This window comes from Poecilia latipinna, unplaced genomic scaffold (assembly GCF_001443285.1).
Source record: "Poecilia latipinna isolate Pla-1442-1.1 unplaced genomic scaffold, P_latipinna-1.0 Scaffold1873, whole genome shotgun sequence".
NCBI lineage: Eukaryota > Metazoa > Chordata > Actinopteri > Cyprinodontiformes > Poeciliidae > Poecilia > Poecilia latipinna.
Window position 1 is genome coordinate 13,501 of NW_015114489.1, and position 22,745 is coordinate 36,245.

At 39.3% G+C, this 22,745-nt stretch overlaps 2 protein-coding genes across 3 annotated transcripts; one reads left to right on the forward strand and one right to left on the reverse strand.

Moving 5' to 3' along the window:
* Window positions 1-1,318: 1,318 nt before the first annotated feature.
* Window positions 1,319-4,801, forward strand: borcs7 (BLOC-1 related complex subunit 7). Its single transcript, XM_015014998.1, has 5 exons — window positions 1,319-1,509; window positions 3,161-3,223; window positions 3,590-3,633; window positions 3,714-3,734; window positions 3,838-4,801. Exons 1-5 carry the CDS (start codon window positions 1,378-1,380, stop codon window positions 3,887-3,889), a joined length of 312 nt encoding a protein of 103 aa, XP_014870484.1. The 5' UTR covers window positions 1,319-1,377; the 3' UTR covers window positions 3,890-4,801.
* A 3,155-nt stretch (window positions 4,802-7,956) lies between these two features.
* nt5c2a (5'-nucleotidase, cytosolic IIa) lies at window positions 7,957-22,376 on the reverse strand. 2 transcript variants are annotated; one of them, XM_015014994.1, is made up of 19 exons: window positions 22,095-22,375; window positions 20,809-20,929; window positions 18,965-18,997; window positions 17,741-17,814; window positions 17,287-17,404; window positions 17,095-17,190; window positions 16,372-16,463; window positions 15,420-15,477; window positions 14,974-15,067; window positions 14,831-14,884; window positions 14,660-14,743; window positions 14,464-14,505; window positions 14,244-14,351; window positions 13,567-13,633; window positions 12,782-12,952; window positions 11,742-11,793; window positions 11,464-11,524; window positions 10,746-10,922; window positions 7,957-9,351 (listed from the first exon to the last, which is right to left on the reverse strand). In XM_015014994.1, the coding sequence occupies exons 2-19, from the start codon at window positions 20,907-20,909 to the stop codon at window positions 9,097-9,099; spliced, it is 1,737 nt and encodes a 578-aa protein (XP_014870480.1). In that variant the 5' UTR covers window positions 20,910-20,929; window positions 22,095-22,375; the 3' UTR covers window positions 7,957-9,096. The 2 variants fall into 2 exon arrangements, with proteins under 2 accessions (XP_014870480.1, XP_014870481.1); XM_015014995.1 differs by lacking the exon at window positions 18,965-18,997 and having other exon boundaries at window positions 22,095-22,376.
* Window positions 22,377-22,745: the final 369 nt, after the last annotated feature.

A 22,745-nucleotide genomic window follows, 5' to 3' on the forward strand; every position in this document is an offset into this window, starting at 1 on the left:
GGCACTGCACTTATATGCAACCACATCAAGGCCAAAGCCTTGACTCTGACAGACCAAAGATAAGAGACACTTGTCTGATGAAATCCTTGAAGAAAGCCACTTTTAACCATTGTTATGCCCTTCAAAAAACCGATGCTCTATTCCAAGTAATGAAATGTCTTCCCAAAAGTGTTCACACCCCCTGAACTTTTTCTCCTTTGTGTCATGTTTCACCCGCAAAGCCCATGTATATTTGGGTTTGTCACTTTGTATGTGACAGACCACTACAAAGTAGCACACAATTGTGAAGTGAAAGAAAATAACACATGGTTGATGAGGCATTGTAATGCTGAAATGCATGGTGTTGGAGTTCATTCATTTTTGTCTCTGTGTACCTCCATGGTTCATTTACCAGTTTCAGGACCCGACCAGAACCCCTCAGTGTAAATTACCTTGAGAAATAATGAGATTTGGTCATATATAAAAACAGACTTTAATGCAGAAAAATGATCAAATGTTGCAAGCCATACATGTCATACAAAAGGAACAGATACAGAGTTACATTCACTGTCCAGCGCTGGGGCCACACTTAGCTCATCTTATGGATGAAACCAAGTGAGGCAAAGACAGTAGCGCGAGTTTAGCTTTTTATTCTTCTCTGCAATCTGTCTAATTCAGCACCTAGTCATGGAGACTGCTGCTACTAACATCAGGAAAAGACAGGATCGCTCTGAAGTAAATGCTAACATGGATGACCTGTGCAAGAAGATCAATCATGAAATGTCTTCATTTCTAAATATTCTTCAGTCAGAGGTAGTTTGGTGTGGAAGAACTTGACCCGCATGGATAGAATCCTGAACTGAACTAAACTGAATTAGAACTGAGACTGTGAGTCAGACTATTTTGTCCAACATCAGTGTCTGACCTCACAAATACAATTTTGGAAGAGTGGTCTAAATTGCCATCAAAACTCCTCAACCTTGCGGAAAGACTTCCTGCAAGAATTCCATATGTTTTAGCCACAAAGAATGGACCTCGTTAATTAACAATCAGCTGTGGATTTACACACACATGCTCATGTGTGTATACTCCTGGAAATTCTTAGGAAACTTTAAGGTTAAATTCAATTCTGTTTTAATATTGCATAATAAGCCAGATTATTTAGATATTTTTCAAATAGAATATATTTTTTAAAGTCTTTTTTTTTTTTTTTAGTAATTAAGGCTTCATTATGTAGTTGTTTCCAAATATTTTAATGTATGAGCAGAGGAGGACACCGGTAAACTACCGAATGGACGACAGACTCAAAATGTGAACCGAACAGGCGCCTCATGAACGCGTTACTTCTCAATTAAGGACCTCTCCGGTTGCCGTTGTTTTTTTTGTGTAACAAGGAAAATGGCGTCAGCTGATTCTCAGCCGCGGTTCGGCCAATCTGTTAAAGGATTATTATCCGACAAGGTGGGCTCCTGTAGCGGGGACGTGATTGCGTTGACCCGCCAGGTGCTGAAAGGATCCCGCAGCCAAGAGGTAACGCAACACTCGCTTTGGTTATTGTTTTCGTCATACTATTGAACATTACCGGACAACCACCGGAAACAAGTACACATTACAAAATAAAAGGATAGCTACGTTACTCTAAAAGCGTCTTAACAGGCTCCAATATATGGACTTTAATAAAAATAATATTGTAGCAGTTCTTCATCAGTATCACCCGAATTGTGTATATTTTTATGTTTACTTGCTAAGCAACACATTCCCATACAAATAGATAGGGTAGTCCACCAGCGGCCCATCGTGTTTTGTGTTAAAAATATCAACAGGAAATTTTAAAATATGCTGCCTGTGTAATCGAAAGACATTATTGACAATGTCTTCCGATAACCTCAACTATAGTTTTAAAAAGACAAACACAAAACACAGTGAAATATATTTCAATTAAACATATATTTTTTGCACTTCAGTTAAACCCTTCAGAAGTTATCGGCCAGTGGATCTTAAGACAAGCTACGTAAAACTGATCACATTTAAAAATAAGATAAATAAAAAGAAATATTAACTGATTCATTTGATGGCACTCGTACAAATATAATGTTTGTTACTGGTTTCTCAATTGTTGACTGGTGTGTTTTTTATGACTTTTTATTTTTGTGTTTAAAATGTAAAGCGCTTTGAACTGCTTCGTTGCTGAAACGTGCTATACAAATAAACTTGACTTGTTTAAAAATGGACAGTGATGAGTAGGTATTTGTCTGCTTTACTAAAAGCCACAAAGTTCAAGTTTTTATTTCCTTAAGTTTTCTTGTATTTTCCTAAGCCCACCAGTTTTGTTTAGCTCGTTGCAGCATGATTTATTGCTTCTGATTGGTTGTTACTCATTCAAGATAACCCAGTATTTACTAGAGATTCTCTGATTGGATGAAGAAGACCTGCGTCACATAGTCACAGAGCATGTTTTGAGCGCATATGAGTGAGCATTTGTGTGAAATAAAATCATATGCCGCACAATATTCCTTTGTCACAAATATGTGCATACATCTTGTTCACTGCACACTTAGCGCGAACATGAAGCGCCTTCGTGGTACTAATTGAACTTTTGGAGGTTTGCGTCGAGCGCATGGGAGTCAAGCAAGTTTTCTTAATATATCATACAGAGAATCATCTGTTTTGTTAAAAATTGCACCTTTTTAGATTCAGTTGAAATCAGGCATATTTATTCCTACTTGATCACAAAATACATTATTATACAGTTTAATAAATAATTTGTACTTGGCTTGAGACCTACGTGTTTATTTTGGGACTTGACTTAATGTGGTGTTATACCAGGGAGTGTTTGTGCCAGTGTGTTATGGGGAACCTGCACATCTGTGACAGCACCATTGATGCTGAAAGACACAAAAAGGCTTTGGAGCAACATGTGCTGCCATCCGAGCAACATCTTTTTCAGGGACGTCCCTACGTATTCCAGCAAATCAGTGGCAAGCCACATTCTGCAAAATGCAACAACATCCTGGCTTTGAGGAGCGCTGATATGAGACTGGCCTGCTGGCAGTGAAGAACTATTTCCCCATTTGAGTTGAATTGATCACCCAAAATGGGTTGTGATGTTTGAGTTACTGAAATGAAGGATTTTTTTTTTTTTTTTTTTGTCAATAATGTTTTCATTATTGGTGTCTTTCAGCTTCTTGGCCAAGCAGCAAGGAATATGGTGATCCAAGAGGATGCCATTCTGCACTCTGAAGATGTAAGTGATCATTCTTACTCAGGGTTTCCCCCAGTGTACTATAAGCCTGGCGGGCCATCAGGCTTTACTTGTGCCCCCACCAGGCTTAGCATTACTTATTTATTAAAATTTTTAAAAACTGTTTGCATTTTTTTAAGACTTCATAGTTGGTGTTCAGTTATCAATCTCCCAATCTTTCAATAAGACATAATTATCAAGTGATATTTTCAAATTTCACGTCAACTTTAAACATTTTTTAATTCAAAAACATGATGGACTGCTGGATGGATGACTGCCCTAACGTCCAACCACCAGGCTTAGCAGGTTTTCTGGGGGAAACCTTTTTCTTTGAGCTAACTGAAGACATTTGTGTTGTCTGTCCTCCAGAGTCTGAGAAAAATGTCCATCATAACAACTCATCTACAATACCAGTAAGTGTCACTCAGCTGCTTCACTTTAGTCGGTGCTGTGGAGGAAAAAACAGTTAAAGCATGTGTGTCTCCCCTCTCAGACAGGAGGCCATCCAGAAGAAGTAAGTCTCAGCATACCCAGCGTTGTTTAGGCTGTACTCCATATCTCTGAGTAAAGCCATAACACAAAGCCACGGCGTATTCTCACTGTCCTTTGTCCCTTAGTGTGGAGCACTCAAAGAACCTGCAGGACCAGCTGACGCATCTGCTGAAGTGATGCAGGATGACAACACGCCGCCGTCACAGGGGTTAATGTAATGGTGCTCCCAGAGGCCCCCTGCTGGCCTGTGTGATCATCACCTCAGCTTTTGCTGCTGCAGTGCAGACAGTGGGCACTATAACTGGCTCTTCGGTTGCTTATGTGTCACATTCATGTTTGATCAGTTGGCTTTTTGGCAGGTTTTGGATGAATTGCACAGCTGGACTGGTTACATGTGTTTGGTGTGTTTGATATTTTTAAATGAAAGAAGTCAAGTGTTTTTGTGGAGCTTCATTCAGTGGATGAGAAGGACAGGATTAGTCACTTCAGATGGTATAGAAAGCAGTTCTTCAGGATGCCACTGGAGTCTGGACACAGATTTTGATTCAGTTCAGTTTATTTATGCAGCGCTAGTTTACAACACATTATCTGGAGGCACGTTATATAAAATGTAATTTTGATCCTAGTCAAATCCTGTCAAATAGTGCAACGAGTTCAGTCCCTTATCGGACTAGTTTAAACCCAGCAGCAGGTTGGATGGAGTCATTGACTTGCAGCACTCACTCCTCCCCCGTCTACTGGGGGGAGCACACACTGTCATTGACTTTTACAACATGCATGTAGCGACAGTGGAGAGAAAAAAAAACCCTTTTTAACAGGAATAAACCTTCAGAGGAACCTGGCTCACTATGAGACACCATTTCCCACAACGACTGGTGGTTTGAGAAGACAGAGCAGAGACACAAAACAGAAATGACTCATTTACTTTGATGAAAAGTAAAAAGAGTCTGATTAGCTGATGGTCGTTTTATTTCAACTCTATGTCCTCCTCCAGGAAGGAATCACAGCCGCAGAGAATGCCAAACCACATGTAGCCGGTTTGGCCACATCAGTTAAAATAACAGCAAATAATGCAAATTGGAGCGTTTAGTAGAAGAAGAAGAAAGTAGATGGGGATTGGGTGCAACATTCAATTTGAAGGTTTAGATCAGGCGTGTCAAACTCAGTTTCATTTCGGGCCAAATCAAAAATCTGACTGTTCTTAAAGGGCCGGTCGTGCCAGAATGTGTTGATGAAACCAATTAAACTGTTAAAATATCAATAAACAGATGTTTGTTTCAGCATTCAGTGTTTCTTAAAATTAAATAATACTGAACGTCTTTTCACGCTGATCCAGTTTGTGATTGTTTTTGTTTTTTTGCAATCAAAATCACAGCCTTAACACCCCCATTAAAAGTAGAAAGTACTTTTTACACACATAATGTGACATTTATATTCTTTTATTACTGGATGAGATGAGAAAACCTGCAAAAACCCAGCTCCATAAATCCATCCATCCGTAGTGGGGTCACCAGGGAGCTGGTGTCTTTCTCCAGCGGTCAACGTGCGAGAGGCAGGGTCACCATGGACAGGTCGCCGGTCCATCATAGCCCATAAATCTGCACACCGTTAAGCTAAAACTGTTGAGCAGCTTTTGTTTCAGTTGCATTATTCAGTCTTTGTGAGTTCACAAAGAAACTGAAGGAAGGAAAAGAAGCGGAAGGAAGCCGCATCTGTCCTGGTAGGAATCTCTTGACGTTTGCTTCTTAAGCTAAAGATTGCAGAGGTTAGAATGAATCTGATTGTTCGGTAAGATTAGGAAAAACATCTACAGCATCGTATACAAACACAGGAACTGATCATTCAGTTGTGCTGTAAGATCTGTGGGCTGTGAAAACTTCTTCAAGGCGCTGTGACACTTTCTTTTTGCCTCAGCCATCGTTTTGGTTCACACTTTTATACCAGAAATGGCTACAAAGTTGTATTGAAGGCCAAAGTCCAGACTTCACCTATTCAAGACGTACCGGGCCACATTCAGCACATAAAAATGTTATTTGGCACAGCTCAAGATTTCAATAGAATGCAGTATTTTCTAAGGTAATAATTCTCAGAATTATTATGAAGACAGAACCACAGTAATCCAGAGAATATTTCTTTATGGGTCCGATGAGCTGAGAAAATGACCGTGACCCTTCATTTCAGCACGTGACGATGATGAACAATCTTATCAGCAGCCTGAAGGCCAAACGGCAGATCAACCCTGACAGCAGCCCTGAAAGCGCTCTTCGGCCCGTTTCTTCAAGCCTCACGTGTTCTCACAAGTGTGGAATCAGGGTTTGGTGCTGCTGATGACATCCAGAGAGCAGCGTGTCCTTCAGTGTTCACAGACTTCTCCTGCAAAAGAGCTTTTAATAAGAGAGCAGTCGCTGTGGTTTGGTGTGAAGATGAATGCAGAGGTACGCCGATGAGGTTAAACAGCACATGAGGAACCTGTAAAGGTTCAGTTCATGTTCAGTGAGAACATGTGAATTCTGGCATTTCTTAATTTGCATATTTTCCTTGTCGCGACCCCACAAGACAAAGCGTGTTGGATAAAGGCTGGGTGGATGTTCCATAGTGGTGGCAGGTTGCACCCCTTCCCCTGGTGTCATGCTGCATGTTGCTGCATCATGGCTGATGTAGCCGTTAAGTGTCTGATTAAACACCACATCAAAATGCTTTTCTCTGAAAGAAAGTTGGGTTGCATTTCATTGTTTCAAGTTCCAAAATTAAATTATTTATGCAAAAACACATTTTATAATAAATATACGTACTTAAACATCAATCTGTCTGTGTGGGATTGATCTGTCACTTACCAATGGAGCTACCTACTGGCATAAATCATATTTCCATTTATTTAATATCACCTTGAACAAATCACTTAAAAAAATCTATGCATTTTATAATAAGAATCTTTATTAAAATATTTCAACACTGAAACAATGTCAACAAATATGACACAGCAAAAACTAAAATAAAAAGCATGCATGAAGTGTGAAGGGCTGCAGGCTCTCATCAACCAAAAGTTGATTTGGCTAAATTTGGCTTTTGAATGAATATCGAAAAGAAGTTGCTTTCCAGCATCTCTGTAACATGAAAGTAAAACTTTGAATCTTTATCAGTAGAAGGTTCTACTAAGAAACTGACTGTTGCGTTGCGTGAACTTCGATCAACTAAACATCCAGCATGTGAAACACGTCTACAACCACGGCGGGATCAGTGATGACACAGGTGCCCACACAGACACCTTGTTACAGAAAATGGCTCATTTGGGACAACAAGAGACTGCAAGATGCCCACCCTTTTCTCCCAATAACAGTATCAAGTCAAGCGACAGGTCGAACCCAGCATAAAGAAAATCAATACCGAAGGAAACATGTTTCTTATAACACAAATACTGGGTTATGTTACGTTACTGTGTGATTCAGTAGGAGGATTCAGAATCACACGTATCTCAGGTCATCAGTCAGACTGACCTGGTTCATGTCATCCTCCTGCCTGAAGGAACAAATGCTCCAATGTGTAGCGGTTAATTTGGCCTCTACTGGCCAAAATAATTAATCGTTAAATTCAGCTACTAATGGTTGCAAAACTGCAAAGGATTTCCTATCCTTTGTTTACAGTCTGATATCCAAAAATTCTGATTACAGTTCAACATTTTTACACAGGGAACAATAACAACAACAACAACAAAATATAATTCACATGAAGATTGGATGTCTAAGAGAAAAAATTCCAAATGCTTAAATCGCGGAGACAATAGAGATGATGAGAGATTGTTTAAAAAATCTTTTTAAAACAAGTAAACATCATATCGACTAGGTGTAGAACAACAAAATCGGGATGAAAACACTTCTGTATGAACACTTTATTTGACATAAGACTGACATGACACTGTCATAAACATAACATAACATCTGTTATGAACATGAAGGAGTCTTTATTAGTGTTTATGACTGTTGTCATTAAGTGTCATTTGGTAAATAATAACACCTTTAATGCAAAGTTGCTTTAAAAGTTGGATTGAAAATCCATTAAAAGTGCCGACTTTGCATTAAAGTGTCATTACAAAGTAATGCAAAGTCGGCACTTTTAATGGACTTTTCAGGCCATTTTTAGAGCAACTTTGCATTAAAAGTGTCACTAATTACCAAATGACACTTCATGGCAACAGTCATAGCTATTCATAAAGACTCCTTCATGTTCATAACAGATATTATGTCATGTTTATGACAGTGTCATGTCAGTCTTATGCACACCCCATCAAATAAAGTGTTAGCGAACTTTGTTGCTGAGGGAAAAAGACTCAATGTGAGCCATTTCCTAAACAGGTAGATTACATGAGTTAATAATGAATAACTTCTCACAGCAGGAAGACAAAAGAAAAAAAACATTTTTGAAGGCTGATCTGTGTTCTTGTTGTACCATGAATCTAGATGAGGAACAGACTCAAATCAGTTAAAAAGAGAGACTGAAATTTGACCAACTTACTAATCGACCTGAGGGTCAATTAACTAGAGCTAGAATATTGAATAATCCATCAGTCCATCCAGTAAAACCTAAAACACCTCTGCAGAATTAGTTGACCATGTTTACAGGATTCTCTGTACAGCTGCACAATCTGACCACATCCTGACATCTGAGCTGGTCTGAGATGTCGTAACAGCAGCAGCCTGTCAGAGTGTCAGAGAACAGGAAGTGGAAGCTGATAACATCTTATGTAGTTTAACCATTTAACAACCTACAGAAGCTGCTCAGGTCTCTGCTTGGAGCCTTTTTTAAATATTATTACACAAATGTTTTTTGATACTAACCACCCACAAAATATTTATCACCAGCATTTATCTGACAGTCCAGCAGTTGCGATGGTTTTAATTGATTGGTCTGCCTTTACGTAATACAAATTGTAAATCTGCTGCCACATATTTAAATGAGCACATAGTATAAAGCTGCTTCTTTGCCTTCATGCACAGACTGGCAGACTTGTGCATAACGCTGCAGGAAAACAAAAGCAAAAGAGCAAAATGGCAGTAAGAAAAAGGAGCTCCGACTGAGTGGAGAAGCTGATGGCTGAACAGAAACCAGCAGGACCTACACACACACACACACACACACACACACACACACACACAAACACACAGTATAATTCAGTCTTTTCTATTTGCTGTATCTGCTTATGCCTGAATCCTTTACAATCCTTTACTAAGAACAACTAGATCCAAACTGGCTTCATGATCCGGGCCAAACCAGCAAACCTGGATGAGATTAAATATCCATCAGCCGCTTGAAAGTTGGACAAAAACATTACGCTTTGAACAATCAAATAAAATGTGCAACAGAGATAAGGCTCATCTATCTGCTTCCTTTCACTCCTCCTCTTCTTCTTCTTCTTCCTCCTCGTCGTCATCCTCGTCGTCATCCTCGTCGTGGCAGTGGGTGATCTCCTGTGGAGCCTGGGGGAACAGGTGAGGCGGCTGGATCTCACTGATGGATCGAGTGAGCTGGTGCCGCTTGATCTCCATTTCTTTGACATCAAAGTCTCGGCGGTTGCGGGTGGCGAGCGGCGACTCCGTGTCTATCAGGTTGACGTGTGAGTGCTCCACCGTCGACTCGTGAGGCATCTGGACAACGAGACACAGAAGCAGAGCTCAGGCAGACAGGCAGGCGAAGGGGAGAGCTAGCGACTCGTCATCCAACCTTATCCTGTGTGTTTTGGCATTAAATGCTCTCATTGGTGTGTAACTGCTGCAGAGTGCGTTCCATGGTGGAGTGGCGGAAATTGGCAAATGGCCTTTAATTCATTGAGGACTGCAGAAATATGTTTCTGGCCAGTTGCCTGATGTTCCCCCATATTTATGGGGGAATTTTCCTGCCATAATTTGAGAGCACGCATTTACAGTCTGAAAGCTTGATTTCATGTCTTTTGTTCTCAAAACTTTTAATATTGTGCTTATATTTTCAGATTGAAAGCAGGACTTCATGTCTTTTGTTCTCAAAACTTGTAATGCTTGAACCCAAAACTAATGCTCACTGTCAAATAGTTGCTGTGCTCTCTCAAACCTTTCTCCTCACGCTCAAAACTTGTCTTTGCTCGGATCAAATCTTCGCTTGCAAACCTCTCTGCTCACTTGCAAATCATTTTCTGCTCGCGCTTGGAACGAAAAATGTACAGTCGCCTGGCAACCTCTGAGCCAATAGAATGAAAGGGTTATTACTGGATATCTGATCAATCTGGTTTCGGTCTGGACTTGGACAGGGCCATTTATTATACAGGTTAGGGGTTAGGTTTATTATAATATATGAAGTACTATATATAATACATAGTGTTATACTATAATATGGTGCAATACAATATCACTGTACTATAGTATAATACTGTACTATATTATAGCAGGGTTTCCCTTTTGGTGTTCAGGTATTAATCTTCCAATCTTTCAATAACACATAATTATCAAGTAATATTTTCAAATTTCCTGTCAACTTTAAACATTTTTTAACTCAAAACTCAAGATGAATGACCGCCCTAGCACCCAACCACCAGGCTTAGCAAGTTTTCTGGGGGAAACCTTGTATAGTATAATAGTTATACATCAGTATAACACTGCTCTGTATATGAATAAATAAATATGAAAAAATATGCAGAGCAGTTCAGGCTCCATTTAATGCAAAACATGCCCACATTTTGGCTTTCCACCAGCAAGCTTGGCCACCGGCAGCACAATGTCATCATAGTATTATTAAACCCTGAAATGTCTGTCTAGACCAGTTAAACCACATTTACCACAAAATCCTGTTTCTGTGCTGATGTCTCCAACACAACTCCTTTAGCTTTAGCGTCCCGCTCTCATCTAAAACAGGTGAAGGCATCTCTGCTAGCAAAAGTCCATTCAAGTAACTATATATAGTATTGCTGGATAAGCAGCAAAGAATATAAAAGATTACCAAATAGTCCCACAATGAGACAGATGTCAACACTGAGAAGCTCAGATCTAAAATGAAGCAATAATAAACTCACCAGTACATGTGCAGCCCTGAACAGATAGCTGAAGGGATAGTAGAGCAGGTTGATGAAAGAGGCCGCATACAGGTCAGCGTAGCGCATCACCTGGGAGGCAAACAGCGTCTGCCGGGATCCACTGCGAAATAGACTTCCCATCATTCCATAGCACATGTCCATGTCATGGGTGACTTTCTGTAGACAACATGTTGATCAAAGAGAACGGTCACAGCTTGCATAAGATAACATGCAAAGTATTCACAGTGCTTTATTTTTACACATTTTGGTATGGTACAGCTTTATTTAAAAATGTATTAAATTAATCAATTTCCTCAAAAAATTCTACCAAAGTTGAAAATACCTTCCGGATGCAGTGCATGTGGCTGTGATAGTGAAAGCAAAGAAATCCAGAGAAATTCAAATATCCGTTGGTTTCTATAAAAATGGCAGCTGCACCATGTCGAGAAAATATTTAATTGCAGTGGAAAACGAGTGCTGCAAGTCAATGACTCGATAGAATCTACTGGGTTTCCATAGACTGAAAACTTTTTAAACTAATGTGAATAAAGTTGACTGTGTTGACAAAAACCACATGGTTTAAATTATGTTTCTATTTCTAGAGTAGTGATGGCAGCCTTTGGAGTTGCTCTGTTAAGTTAGTTGTAATTTGTTCATTTCATAGACTTTTGTTCAGATTTTAAATTTTTTTTTTTGGTTATCTTTCATAAGGTATTACCTTGATGCGCCTCTGCAGTGAGCTGATGTCAGGTCTTTCATTACTACTGCTGTCCAAATGCCTGAGGATGGAAACATGGGAGGGTTCACCTGTCTAGTTAAAGTAAGGGTTCTGCATGATCACGCAGAACCCTCACTATGATCACGCTTCTTTGTCAATAGTTGAAGTATAATAGAAGAAATGCACATCCTGCAGTTTCATAAGTATGTGTTAAAGGATATGTTGTAAGAATCCATTAGTACACAACACATATATTTAAAGAAAAAACAGGACCTTACTTGTATAGATCTGCGAGAAAGCAGTCAAGTGACTGAAGTTCCTCAAAGATGGCTGGAGAGAAAACGACACTGATGAGTCAGCTTACTTGGAGCAGCTGAACAACAATTTTTAACTACAAAGCTGAGTATGAAACTGTGCTCATCTCTCCCACTCAGACATCATTTAGCCTGCAAAATCTGTGGAACACGCAGCAAATATAATCTGTGGCAGCTTTTCAATGTTATCACGATAACATGCTACAATTATGAGGTTCTTCCTGTATCTTCTATTTTATTATTATTATTATTATTATTATTATTATACTTCTTTAATCTTCCAAATATTTGACCAGCCATGTATTCTGTCACCATGGTGACAGAATACATGGAGGAGCTGTACAACCTTCTCAGCTCAGTTCTGTCGGATGCATTTTGCACTTGCAAAAAGCAGGTGAGTAATAATTATTTAACGGTATGAAAACAAGCAAGTCAGAGCTACGTTTTGATCATGTATGTCAGGCTATGCATGAATATTTGAACCAGATTCCTGAAAAGTTACAGCTTTACAAAGAAACTAATGGAAACGGACGCGTGGCCACAGTTCAGATTTATTATTCTAGAGCCAGCTTGACGCATTAAAGGGGCAGTACAACATTTTCCATCTACATGGTGTCATTTTATAGCTCAATCAAGTAACTATGTTACCTTTAGTAGTTATTAAAATGCTATATTGTATATAATTAGACATACATATATCAAACATGATTTTAGGGAAGTTTGATAAGTTTATTTATTTTAATAATTCTGTTGAAGCATATATGAAAAGCAATGTTGTCTGACTTTCTTCAGTTAATTTTCATAGAATTTTTATTCATTATTACCTTTGTCAGATTCAAGTTATTTCTGTGACCATTGTGGGTTTTTCTTTCATTACTCGAGGGGTCCCAACAATTTTGTCCATGTGTGTATGTTACTGACTGTTCAGCTTTCTAACTTGTTCCATGACATACTGCCTAAAAAACTGATGGGTCCCTTTTAAATGTGATGCTGAGGCCTCTCACCGCTCTTGTCAGTCCACACATGAAGCTCCTGGGCCAGCTCCGGTATGATCAGGAACGTTCTCCAGCCCTGACGCTTCTTGGACTTGAGAATGTCTCCAAAAATGTGGTCTCCAATGTAGATGATGTCCTTTCCTTTAGCACCCAGCAAGTCGCAAACGATGTCTGAGGATCCTGAGAGAGAAAGTAAAGGGAGTATTAGAAGGTCTGATCGGAGGCCTTCTAATACTCCGTGACTAACGTGATATATATATATATATATATATATATATATATATATATATACACACACACACACACTGGGATAATGACTGCTATTCATCTTTCACATTTACAGAAGCACAGCAAAAAAAAAAAAAAAAACAGGGGGGAGGGCTGAATTAGATGTTAACAATTACATGTCTCTTGCTCTTTGGTGTTGGAAAAACAAACATGTTCTTTACTAGCACCAGTGAAAAACTGGCACTGGAATCAGCCACAATTAAGGTCTGGAACTCATTTATTGGAAAAAGTCCAACTGAAGAATTGAATAAAAATGCATAGTTTTCTGAGTTTTATAAGTACAGCATTTTGAAAACTTTCAACTTCACAATAATGCACTACTAGCAATGTTGGTCTTTCTTATGAAATCCCAATAAAACAGATGGAAGTTGGTTTGTAACATGACAAACTGAGCGAAGGTTTAAGGGTGTAGATACTTTTGGAAATGGCGCTGATTAATTTTTTTTCTTTTATTCAATAATTACTGAGGGGATGGCTTACAAATATCTGCCCATTGGAACATTTACCTCCAGAGTACACGATGCCGTGCTGGAGCAGTCCGGTGTATGTGCCGATCTTCAGCCGACCCGTGGTCTGAAACAATCCACAGATTCATCACACACTTTCAGAGAACACGACATTAAACGGTGTTTTAGCTTCTCGCTATGAGGCCTGAACCTAACTTAGACACGAATAAGGTGCATAGTTTGTTACGGCTCCTCTCACTTCAGGACGCCGTCATGTTTGGGGAAAGGTGGTCGGCGTAAATTAAAGCTACTCTGCTCTGTAGTTTCCCTGGTTCATGATCATCAGTGATGATGATGATGATGATCTGCATCCATCTTCAGCTACTATTTATTTGTCCCTTTAGCGTTCGTCTTAGAACGCTAAAGGCGTTCTAGAACAAAGAAGCCATGGTCAGCTGGATCTAAATCAGGTGACTGCCTTGGCCAGTAGAGAACTACTTTGTGCTTGGAGAAGGTATGCTTAGGCTTGTTTTCTTGCTGCTGGATGAAATACTATTGAGTGAATTCAGAGGCTTTACTGGGAGTGGAAGAGATCAAAGCTTCAGTGTATTATTATGAGCCTGCTGAGTTTTCTGTAAATTGCTAACACACAAAAGGAGAAAACATTTTCAAATCTGTCTGAACAACAGATGATTTTGCTCCATAACTTTGAAGTCTATCTCATAGCACACACTTACAATGTCGACTTGCCGCAGAACTGTACCTTCCCCAAAGAACACGGGCTTGCGGGCGTCGACCAGGATCAGGTCAAAGTAGGACTGCCAGGGCCGGTGAGGAGTTCCCGGCTGGGGGAACAGCACACGCATGAGGAAGTGTTCTGCATGATGCTTTGTCTTAAAAAATGTCACAACGGCCATGATTCTGATTCTATTCAGGTTCCCGATAAACTCGACGCACCTTTGGTCCATGAGAAAAGTCAAACAGGTAGGTCATGATTTTCTGCAAGAAGATAGGAGACATGTTTTTAACACCAATGAAAATAGAATAAAAATAAACGGTCTCAGAAAAATAAAACCTCACAGTAGATTTATTCCAGGAAAAATAAGAAATAATAGAACTACCCAAGTTAATCATGAAGAAAGAAGAAACTTACCTCAGTGTATTTATAATCACTGTTGGTGGCCAGAAATACTTTAGCCACTTCGTTCATGCGGCTGAGGAGCAGAGGGAGCTTCGGCTGTCCACAAACACCAACAACACAAGTCAAACCCAACAGTTCTTTACAGTCAGACGTCAGGTTTCACGGAAAGCCGAGTCCACTTACATCCTTTACCACATACTTCTCCAGGTTCTCAACCGTCTTCTCTTTCAAGGTTCCCTATGAACATCAAGTGAGAGCCAGCAGAGAGAGTGAACAAAGTGAAAGCAGAAGCCAAGGAGTTATTAAAGAACAGGAACAGGGTTTACCTTGAAGTGAACCCAGTCCACAGCGTCTCTCACGTCCTGGAACATGCTCTTGTATGACATGAAGAGGTCGCCATCTTTGAAGCCAGATTCACAACTGCAGACAGGTTCACAGAGCATTTTCACCATTAATTTACTCAACATTCTGCCAACCAGTTTTTTGTGTGTTCTTCAAAGCGGTCAGTCTTTCTAGTCATTTCTGAAAATTTGTCTTGATGACTATTTCTTTTAAAGATCTTTCAAAGCTTATGTTCTGGTTTCTTGTTGCTGTTTTTAGACTGAGCACAAATGCCTGTGCTCAGTCTAAGAGCCCTCTGAAGCAACTTATAATGAAAAAAGGAAACCAGAACCGGAAATACAGGAACACTGGAAATCCTTTAGATTCCAATGCTCTAAAACATTGGAATCGCTCCCACAGACTGAGGCAGAGTGTGTGTGTGTGTGTGTACCTTGCATATCTGGGACAGTTAGTAAAGAAATCCACCAAACAAGCGAAGAGGTACGTTTCTGTGGAGGAAAACAAAATGAACCGTCTGATTATACAGTATTACTTCAAATTTGCTTTGCCACAAAACACATGACAGGCATGGCCAAAGGTTTTTTGGCTGTGTCGACTCATTACCTATGGTGGTGAATTTCACTGTATTTGGATTATTGTGCAAAGTTATTGGATATCCGGCAAGGACCTGAACTGTGGATGTTTTTCCATCTTCCTGGTTTTTTCTGCATCAAGGCACATGGGCAAGGCCCCAAAATCTGCCGATTCGCCGTTAAACATTGAGGCAGAAAACCGTCCACGCGTGGGATGCTTGCTGCATCACGTTTTCTGTGTGTTCTAACAGACGAACACTCATCTCATTATGTTCACATGGTAACATGATGACATCACCTTAACCCCGCCCTCTCCCAACAGGAAGTCACCGATTTGCTTGCTGCACATCTTGGTTTTATTCTTTGACACATTCTGATGTCAAGTTGTCTGACCACACAGAGCAACAAGATGCTGAATTCTTCTCAGTACCGACTGCTGGTTGGACTGTGTGGGCTGGGGGATGGAAGGTGCAGCACTGAAGGCCCTTTAGAAAATTTCCCAAATGCACCACCTAGTCGCCAAGTGCGTGACTAGTTAGGATGTTGACTACAACACTGGGGTGGCGGTGTTGGAGATCAAGGGGTCGTTTGACTGTTTGAGGCTGCTTGCAGTTTTAATTATCATTATATTTTTTCATTCTTCCAAATATTTGACCAGTCATTCTGAAGCTATCGCTGTGTTTTACCTTAAATTCTGAGATACAGAGTAAGAAATAATTCTGGTTAGTTTCACCCACATATACTCAGGGCTTTAGAGTCTGGGGTCATGTTTCATTTTAGAATGGAGATGTAAAAGGAGCTTATACTAACCCGGCAGGTTAAAGAGTGTGTTCAGGATGTAGAAACGGTCGGTATCTCCACGCTGGATGAATTTGTTGGGATACATCTCTCTGATCTCAGGTCTGTGCACAGAAACAACACAGTCAGCTGTGAATGGGCCATTTAAATGCTGGTGTTTAGGCCTGTCACAATAAGCAATAAATTAATTAATCGTATGATAAATTAAAACAAAGCCAATAATTTCCATTGGCATGATTTATCATTTATCCTTTTTACCTCTCTTTCTACCAAAAACTGGATCATAAAAATCTTCAGTCTGGTGCTTTGGTCTCAACTATCCCATTTTTTGAAGGACAATTTTGTTTACAAACACTTCAAAATTGATTTTATTTATTGCTTTGTTTATTTAGTTTTGATATATAAAATTTCTTCCAGTTCCAGTGTTAAATGTTCATTTGACTGTAAAGTTTACTAACCTTTTAGAATGTGCTCTTGCATTATTATTTTGCTATTACTTTTATGTTACTTAAGAATTGTCTCAAAAGAATATTATCGTTTATCGCAATAACTTCTGGAACAATTTATCGTCCAGCAAAATTTGTTATCGTGACAAGCCTACTGCTGCTAGCCAAACATAATGCATAAGCTCTAGTGAGACGTTGTACATATCATGTCTGCTACCTGGTTGCGATTAGAACCTCAGTGTCTCACTATGTGGTGGAATAGGGAGAGATGTCAGCGTGTGAAGCTCACCCCCTCAAGAAGTTGAACCCGTGTGCACACACCAGAATGTTCCCATAGGCATCCACTTTTAGCAGGTTGCCAAACATGGTGTCAAACACCAGACCTCTGAGAAGATGCAGACAGATAAGTGAAGGTAAGAGATTCGATCTCTGCAACAACGACTGAGTCAGAAAACCAAACAAGACGCCGAGAGGAACCCACCTGGTGGGGAAGGAGGGATCGTAGACAAAGTTGAGCAACTCTTGGGGGTAACCGATGGATACCAGACGCTCAACGGTCAAGTCAAATCCCAGTGACTCGTACTCTGGAGATTTATACACTGTACAGGAAGGGAGGCAGAATGATCGTCACAGCATAACACAATGTCTGAACCACTTAAGTTCATACTATATTAAAAATACATAAAAATGCTAGCAAATAATTCAATTTCTTTTTTAAATATGAAACCATTTCCCTAAAAGTACTGTATACAGGGGACAGATAGAAGTATTTAAATGATGAAACAGAATTTGAACCAAAACTAAATTCTTCCATTAAACAGAGAGAACACATTCAGGGATGTTATTAGGATTTATTTACAGAACTTTCACCAAATTTGTTTTCTCAGAAACCTTCAGATGACTTTTGTTTTAAATTAGGGTTATACTGTACTTACCAGCAAGAGTATAATCCATGTCAAATCCAAAGCACTTGATTTTTTCCATGGCCAAGCTTCGATTGACAAACACTCTGCAATGACAAGCATCTAGTTACAATTAAGAGCAATTCTTTTGTCTTTTTTTAATTGTGCACTTTTCTGATTCCCTCCAAGCGACTCCTAGGTAAATGACTGATCAAAAGACACAGTGAGTTGCAAAAGCAAAATAATTCTCCCAAAATACATTTATAAGCACAGACAGACATGCGCTACACATTCAAATAGATAAAATTCTTTCAAGTTGTTACATGGCAACATTAGGATGTTACTGGGATGATGAAGATATGTATTACCCAGAGGGAGCATGAGACACTTTTTAATCAAAACAAAATGGAGAGCTGAAAAAATTAAAATGACTGACACGCTGTTTCATACGTGAGCCTGAAAACGTGTTAATTTATCCTTAATCACTTTGGTATGGAACACATCTGTTCAGAGCAACAAGGACACCAAGTCAGAGCTGCTACACGCAGAGCCTCATGCAACTGTTGACTCCTAGATGCATCATAACGCCCATAAACTCAAATTTATTTTACTGAGACTTTAAAGTTCCAGAGGTAGAAAGACGTCTAACAAGGTGATAAATGTTGCAGCAATTGATGTCCCTCATCCCATCACTGACTGTTCTGTTCTGCAGATCTTCTACAAGTCTGTTGTTGAGACAGTCGTCTCTTCTACTGCCATCAGAACCAGGGACCTAAAAAACCCAAAACCTGATAAAGAAGGCCGGTTCTGCTCTGGGAACGAATGTGGACTCTTTGGAGGCAATGATGCAAAGATTGATTTTACATAAAATCATGAAAATTATGGACAACCCTGACCATCCTCTGCATGAGACTGTCTTAGAACAACAGTCTGTGTTTAGTCTGGAGTTTCTTCAGATCCACTTTAAGGAGATCCATGCGCACAACCATCACCATCGGAAGAACCTTGAATAATATGAGTTATAACATCTAATTTATCTCTGGTTTCAAAGTATTTTTGAATTTGATTCTAAAATACAGTCATATAATCTGTGACACCATTTAGATTTCACAACCAAAACACTCACATGGACCACCTACTGGGTGTTGTGTCAGTACTGATGACATTTTATGAAAGTATTATGAAGAATTATGTCATATCATGGAAATTATAACACCGGTCATCACAGTGTGCTTCAAAAACAAAAGGGATGCGTACCTCATTGCAGGATGAGCCAGATCCCTCGGAAAGCTTTGCAATAGAAAATACATGTAGGATTACTACTGAACTCATGTAGCAATATGCATAAACCAGAGAGACTAGATATGTCTGAAGCCACTAATGTTAATACAGAAAGTTCAAATCAACACAGATTGATTTGTTTCTGCCAGATGATCCTCATCAACTCAAATAATGTTAATATGCAATCATTCTGACAGGCCTTTAAGTTCAAAAGAGTAGAAGCAGTTTCTTTACAAAAAAAAAAAAAGTAAATACAGATTCTTCATTTCAGATTGACAAAACTGCTCCTTGTTACAATGGGAATAGACTCTTGCGTGATTCTCTGTATTGGTTTTTTCTTTGCAATAATTTCACTAAATACACTCAAAGCATAGCAATCATTAAAGATGAACTTGCAAGGCTATCAGAAGTCGATCATTTCCAGTTTTCCTTCAGGTCTGACTAGTCTTTTCAAATTTCTTTATGTAAACGTTTCATAACTCCACAATTAAAAGTATGAACATTTAGCATAAAACAACTGTGATGCAGGTACAGCTGCACAACGTATCACAAAACATAATATTATTGTAATGTCAGAGTGTGAAATATTGATAATCAAAATAATTTTTTTGAATTGCAATAATTTTTCTGTAGCATATACCAACTATACTTTCTATTTATGTAGCATTTTAGCTTTCCAGATGTATATATTTAGTAAGAAGGTTTGTCCCGATGTTAATATTTGGTGAGTTTTCTTATTTCCAATCGAGAAGTATTATTTTCTTGGCAATAGTTGGAGAAACAAGAAGTGGATCCACATGAAACTCTGGGACTCTGCAACCCAAAATGGTAGAGAGTTTTTCTGTTACTGATATCCAGAAGAGTTGAACAGGTGTGCAGGTCCAAAAGGCATGAAAATAGTTGTCGGAATTGGTAAAATCTATTTAAAAAATTTTTTTTTGAGTGATGGGGTACCTGTGATTTATTAGCTTATGTCAAGCAGAGGGTTTGTTACTGCTTCACTGAGCTACACCGCTCTGTTATACTCAGAGTTTTTGGTTTCAGAACAGGAGATATCAACCAGGTTAGTTCAATTCTGAGTCAAGTTACCCCTGAGTTAAATGTGGGGTTAAACCTGAATCATGTGACATTTTGAAACGACCCGGGTTGATAGCATCTCGCCTCGGCTGTGTGGTGTCCGTCTCTAGGCAACCGTGACAACAGCTTCCAATCGTAGCGTTCTGTGTGTTTTATTTTGATCATCATTGTTACTCTTAGCGTTGATATGTGTGTAGTAGGCGTGTCTATCAGACATGTACAGAAATACAGAACAATCTGTATCGGTTCAATACGGAGCGCAACATCCATCAGCCAAATACATTCCATATTTTACAGGACTGGGGGGGAGGGGGTCGATCCTATCTCAAACATCAGTGTTACAGCATTAGCTTGCAGCATTCATGGGAGAATTATCTCCAAACAATGCTATTCATCAGCTATAAAAAGGGTTGCTCATGTTTTCCCAGATGCCTTCACGATGTTTCAGAGATTAAAACTTACAGCAAGTATTTGTTTTGATCAGGTTAGTGACTGTGGGAGGGGTGGAGTGTCTGTTATTGCAGCACAGCTGCTGAAAGAAGTGCCACAATTTTGACAAATAATTATAAATGGCTCAGTTCATATTGATCTTGATGCACCTAAGTACCTTTGAGCAATTAATTTTTATAGTATCACATATATTAAGATATTGATTATTTTGACAACTCTACAGTGATGTCATAACAGGAACCATGGACCTGTTATACAGGTGTTATACAACTGAAACACAGGTGTGACTGTACCTGTGGTGAGCTTCGCGTCGATACTTCTTCATTGCAATGCCGTCCATGTTGGCCGGGAGTTCAGCACAGTTCTGCAGACGGTCACTCCACGAAGTCGTCATCTTAAACGTTGAAAATGTTCCTGCGGTGAAAAGGTTTGCTCATTAGAGTCAGAATCAGGCTGATCCATTTTAAGACAAAAACAGGAGTCTGTGACATGAGTAAGACTGAGACAGTGTTCCTGAATCTAGACTTTTTTTTCAGTGAAATTTTTCAAAAAAATAACGGAGGACGTTTTGCTTGTGAATATGAAGTATAATCTTTGTTCTTTTCATGTACAATAAGTAGGTAAATACAACGTCTAATGAACAAGAATACATCAAATATTATACATGCTTTAAAGCTGCAGTATGTAACTTTTCAGTTTCTTTCAATAAAAAACGTAATTAGTAACTGCAAGTGTGTGTCTGGTGAATTTTTGGTTAAAACATGTTTGTCCTCATTCAAAGAAGTTACTCACAGTGGTTAGAGAATCCAGAAATTTTACTCAAGAGTAACAATACTTCATAATAAAATTAGTCAAGTAAAAGCAAAATGTACAGCATAGTAAAAATATTCCTAAAGCTACATTTTAAAGGGGAAAAAAGTTATTAAAGTAAATGTAACTGAGTAAATTTCACTAGTTGCAACCCAACTCTGAGCCTGGATGCCAGCAGTTCTTACAGGAGCAGTGGCCCATGTTAGTGAGCTCTTTCAGGTGGAATCATTTGGTTTGCAATAGATTTGCAAATGCTGATAACATACGAGTTATTGGTGTATTCCGTTAACACACACCTGTATGCTCCAGAACAGCAAACTGCCTTTATAGCGGTGCTCTTACTGGCTAATGACTAGATATTTAATGCACAATGAACCAAGCTGCTTGCCATCTTAATTCCTGCAGAAGCAGGAAGGTGGCCTCACAGCTGTATATGCCATGCGATATCTTATATTTGCCTCTGTTTAAAACCTGGTCAAACCCGACAATTATTTCATAAATCTCGGATACATTAGACACATTAGAAAGTACAACAAGCCGGAGTAAACTGTGTGCAAACATAGCCATGATAGTCCTTTTGAAATCGCATTGCGACACTGTGGTTCGCAGGCAGCTGGAGGTGTCTGAGAGAAGCCAGCAGTCAAACAGCAGCCATTTAACGCCGACACAGGAAGTCAGAGCCAGAAGAACAACAGGAAGCATTTTCTTCCAATAAAGTTCATTAAAACGGAAAGAAATGAATAAATACTCGACTAAAAACACCACTTACCGTCTCTAGGTTAACTTGGACAGTGACTGCGGGAGGAGCGTGCGCAGTAGTGACAAGCTCCGAGAGGTCTGCGCTATGATTGGATCATCCGGAAGGACGCTCTGATTCACAACTGTTTGAGTGCTGAGACGGTCATATGGAACACTAAGAGTTACTGAGGAATAAGAGCAGCACATTTATCAGTCTGTAGATGTGCAGAAAAGTTTAAGAACAAACAATGCATGCAGGTTGTTCTTCTAGCCGATTTAAACCAATACTCCCTGCTCTTCCTGTTGTCGTTACAGCCATAGACATATATCAAGAATTATGTCTATGGTTTCAGCATGCTACCAAATGCCGTACGGGAGGAACCATAGGACAACAATAGGAAATACGGCGGCCATCTTGGAGCGGTCGTCCCTTCTTGTCTAAACCAAGACAGCAGAAGATATTACCTCTATTAATTGCAAAAAAGGAAATTAAAAAAGGTAGGCCTCATTTGGGCAAGGCAGACTTTTGATTATGAATATTTTTAAACATACATGTTTTCTTCCTCTTCAAGACATTTATTTATGAATCAAAATGTCTGGCACATAACCTAAAATGTTCACATATTTACCTCTGGTGGAGCACTTTACAACAAAAGTTGATTAATTTTGCACATATGCAAGA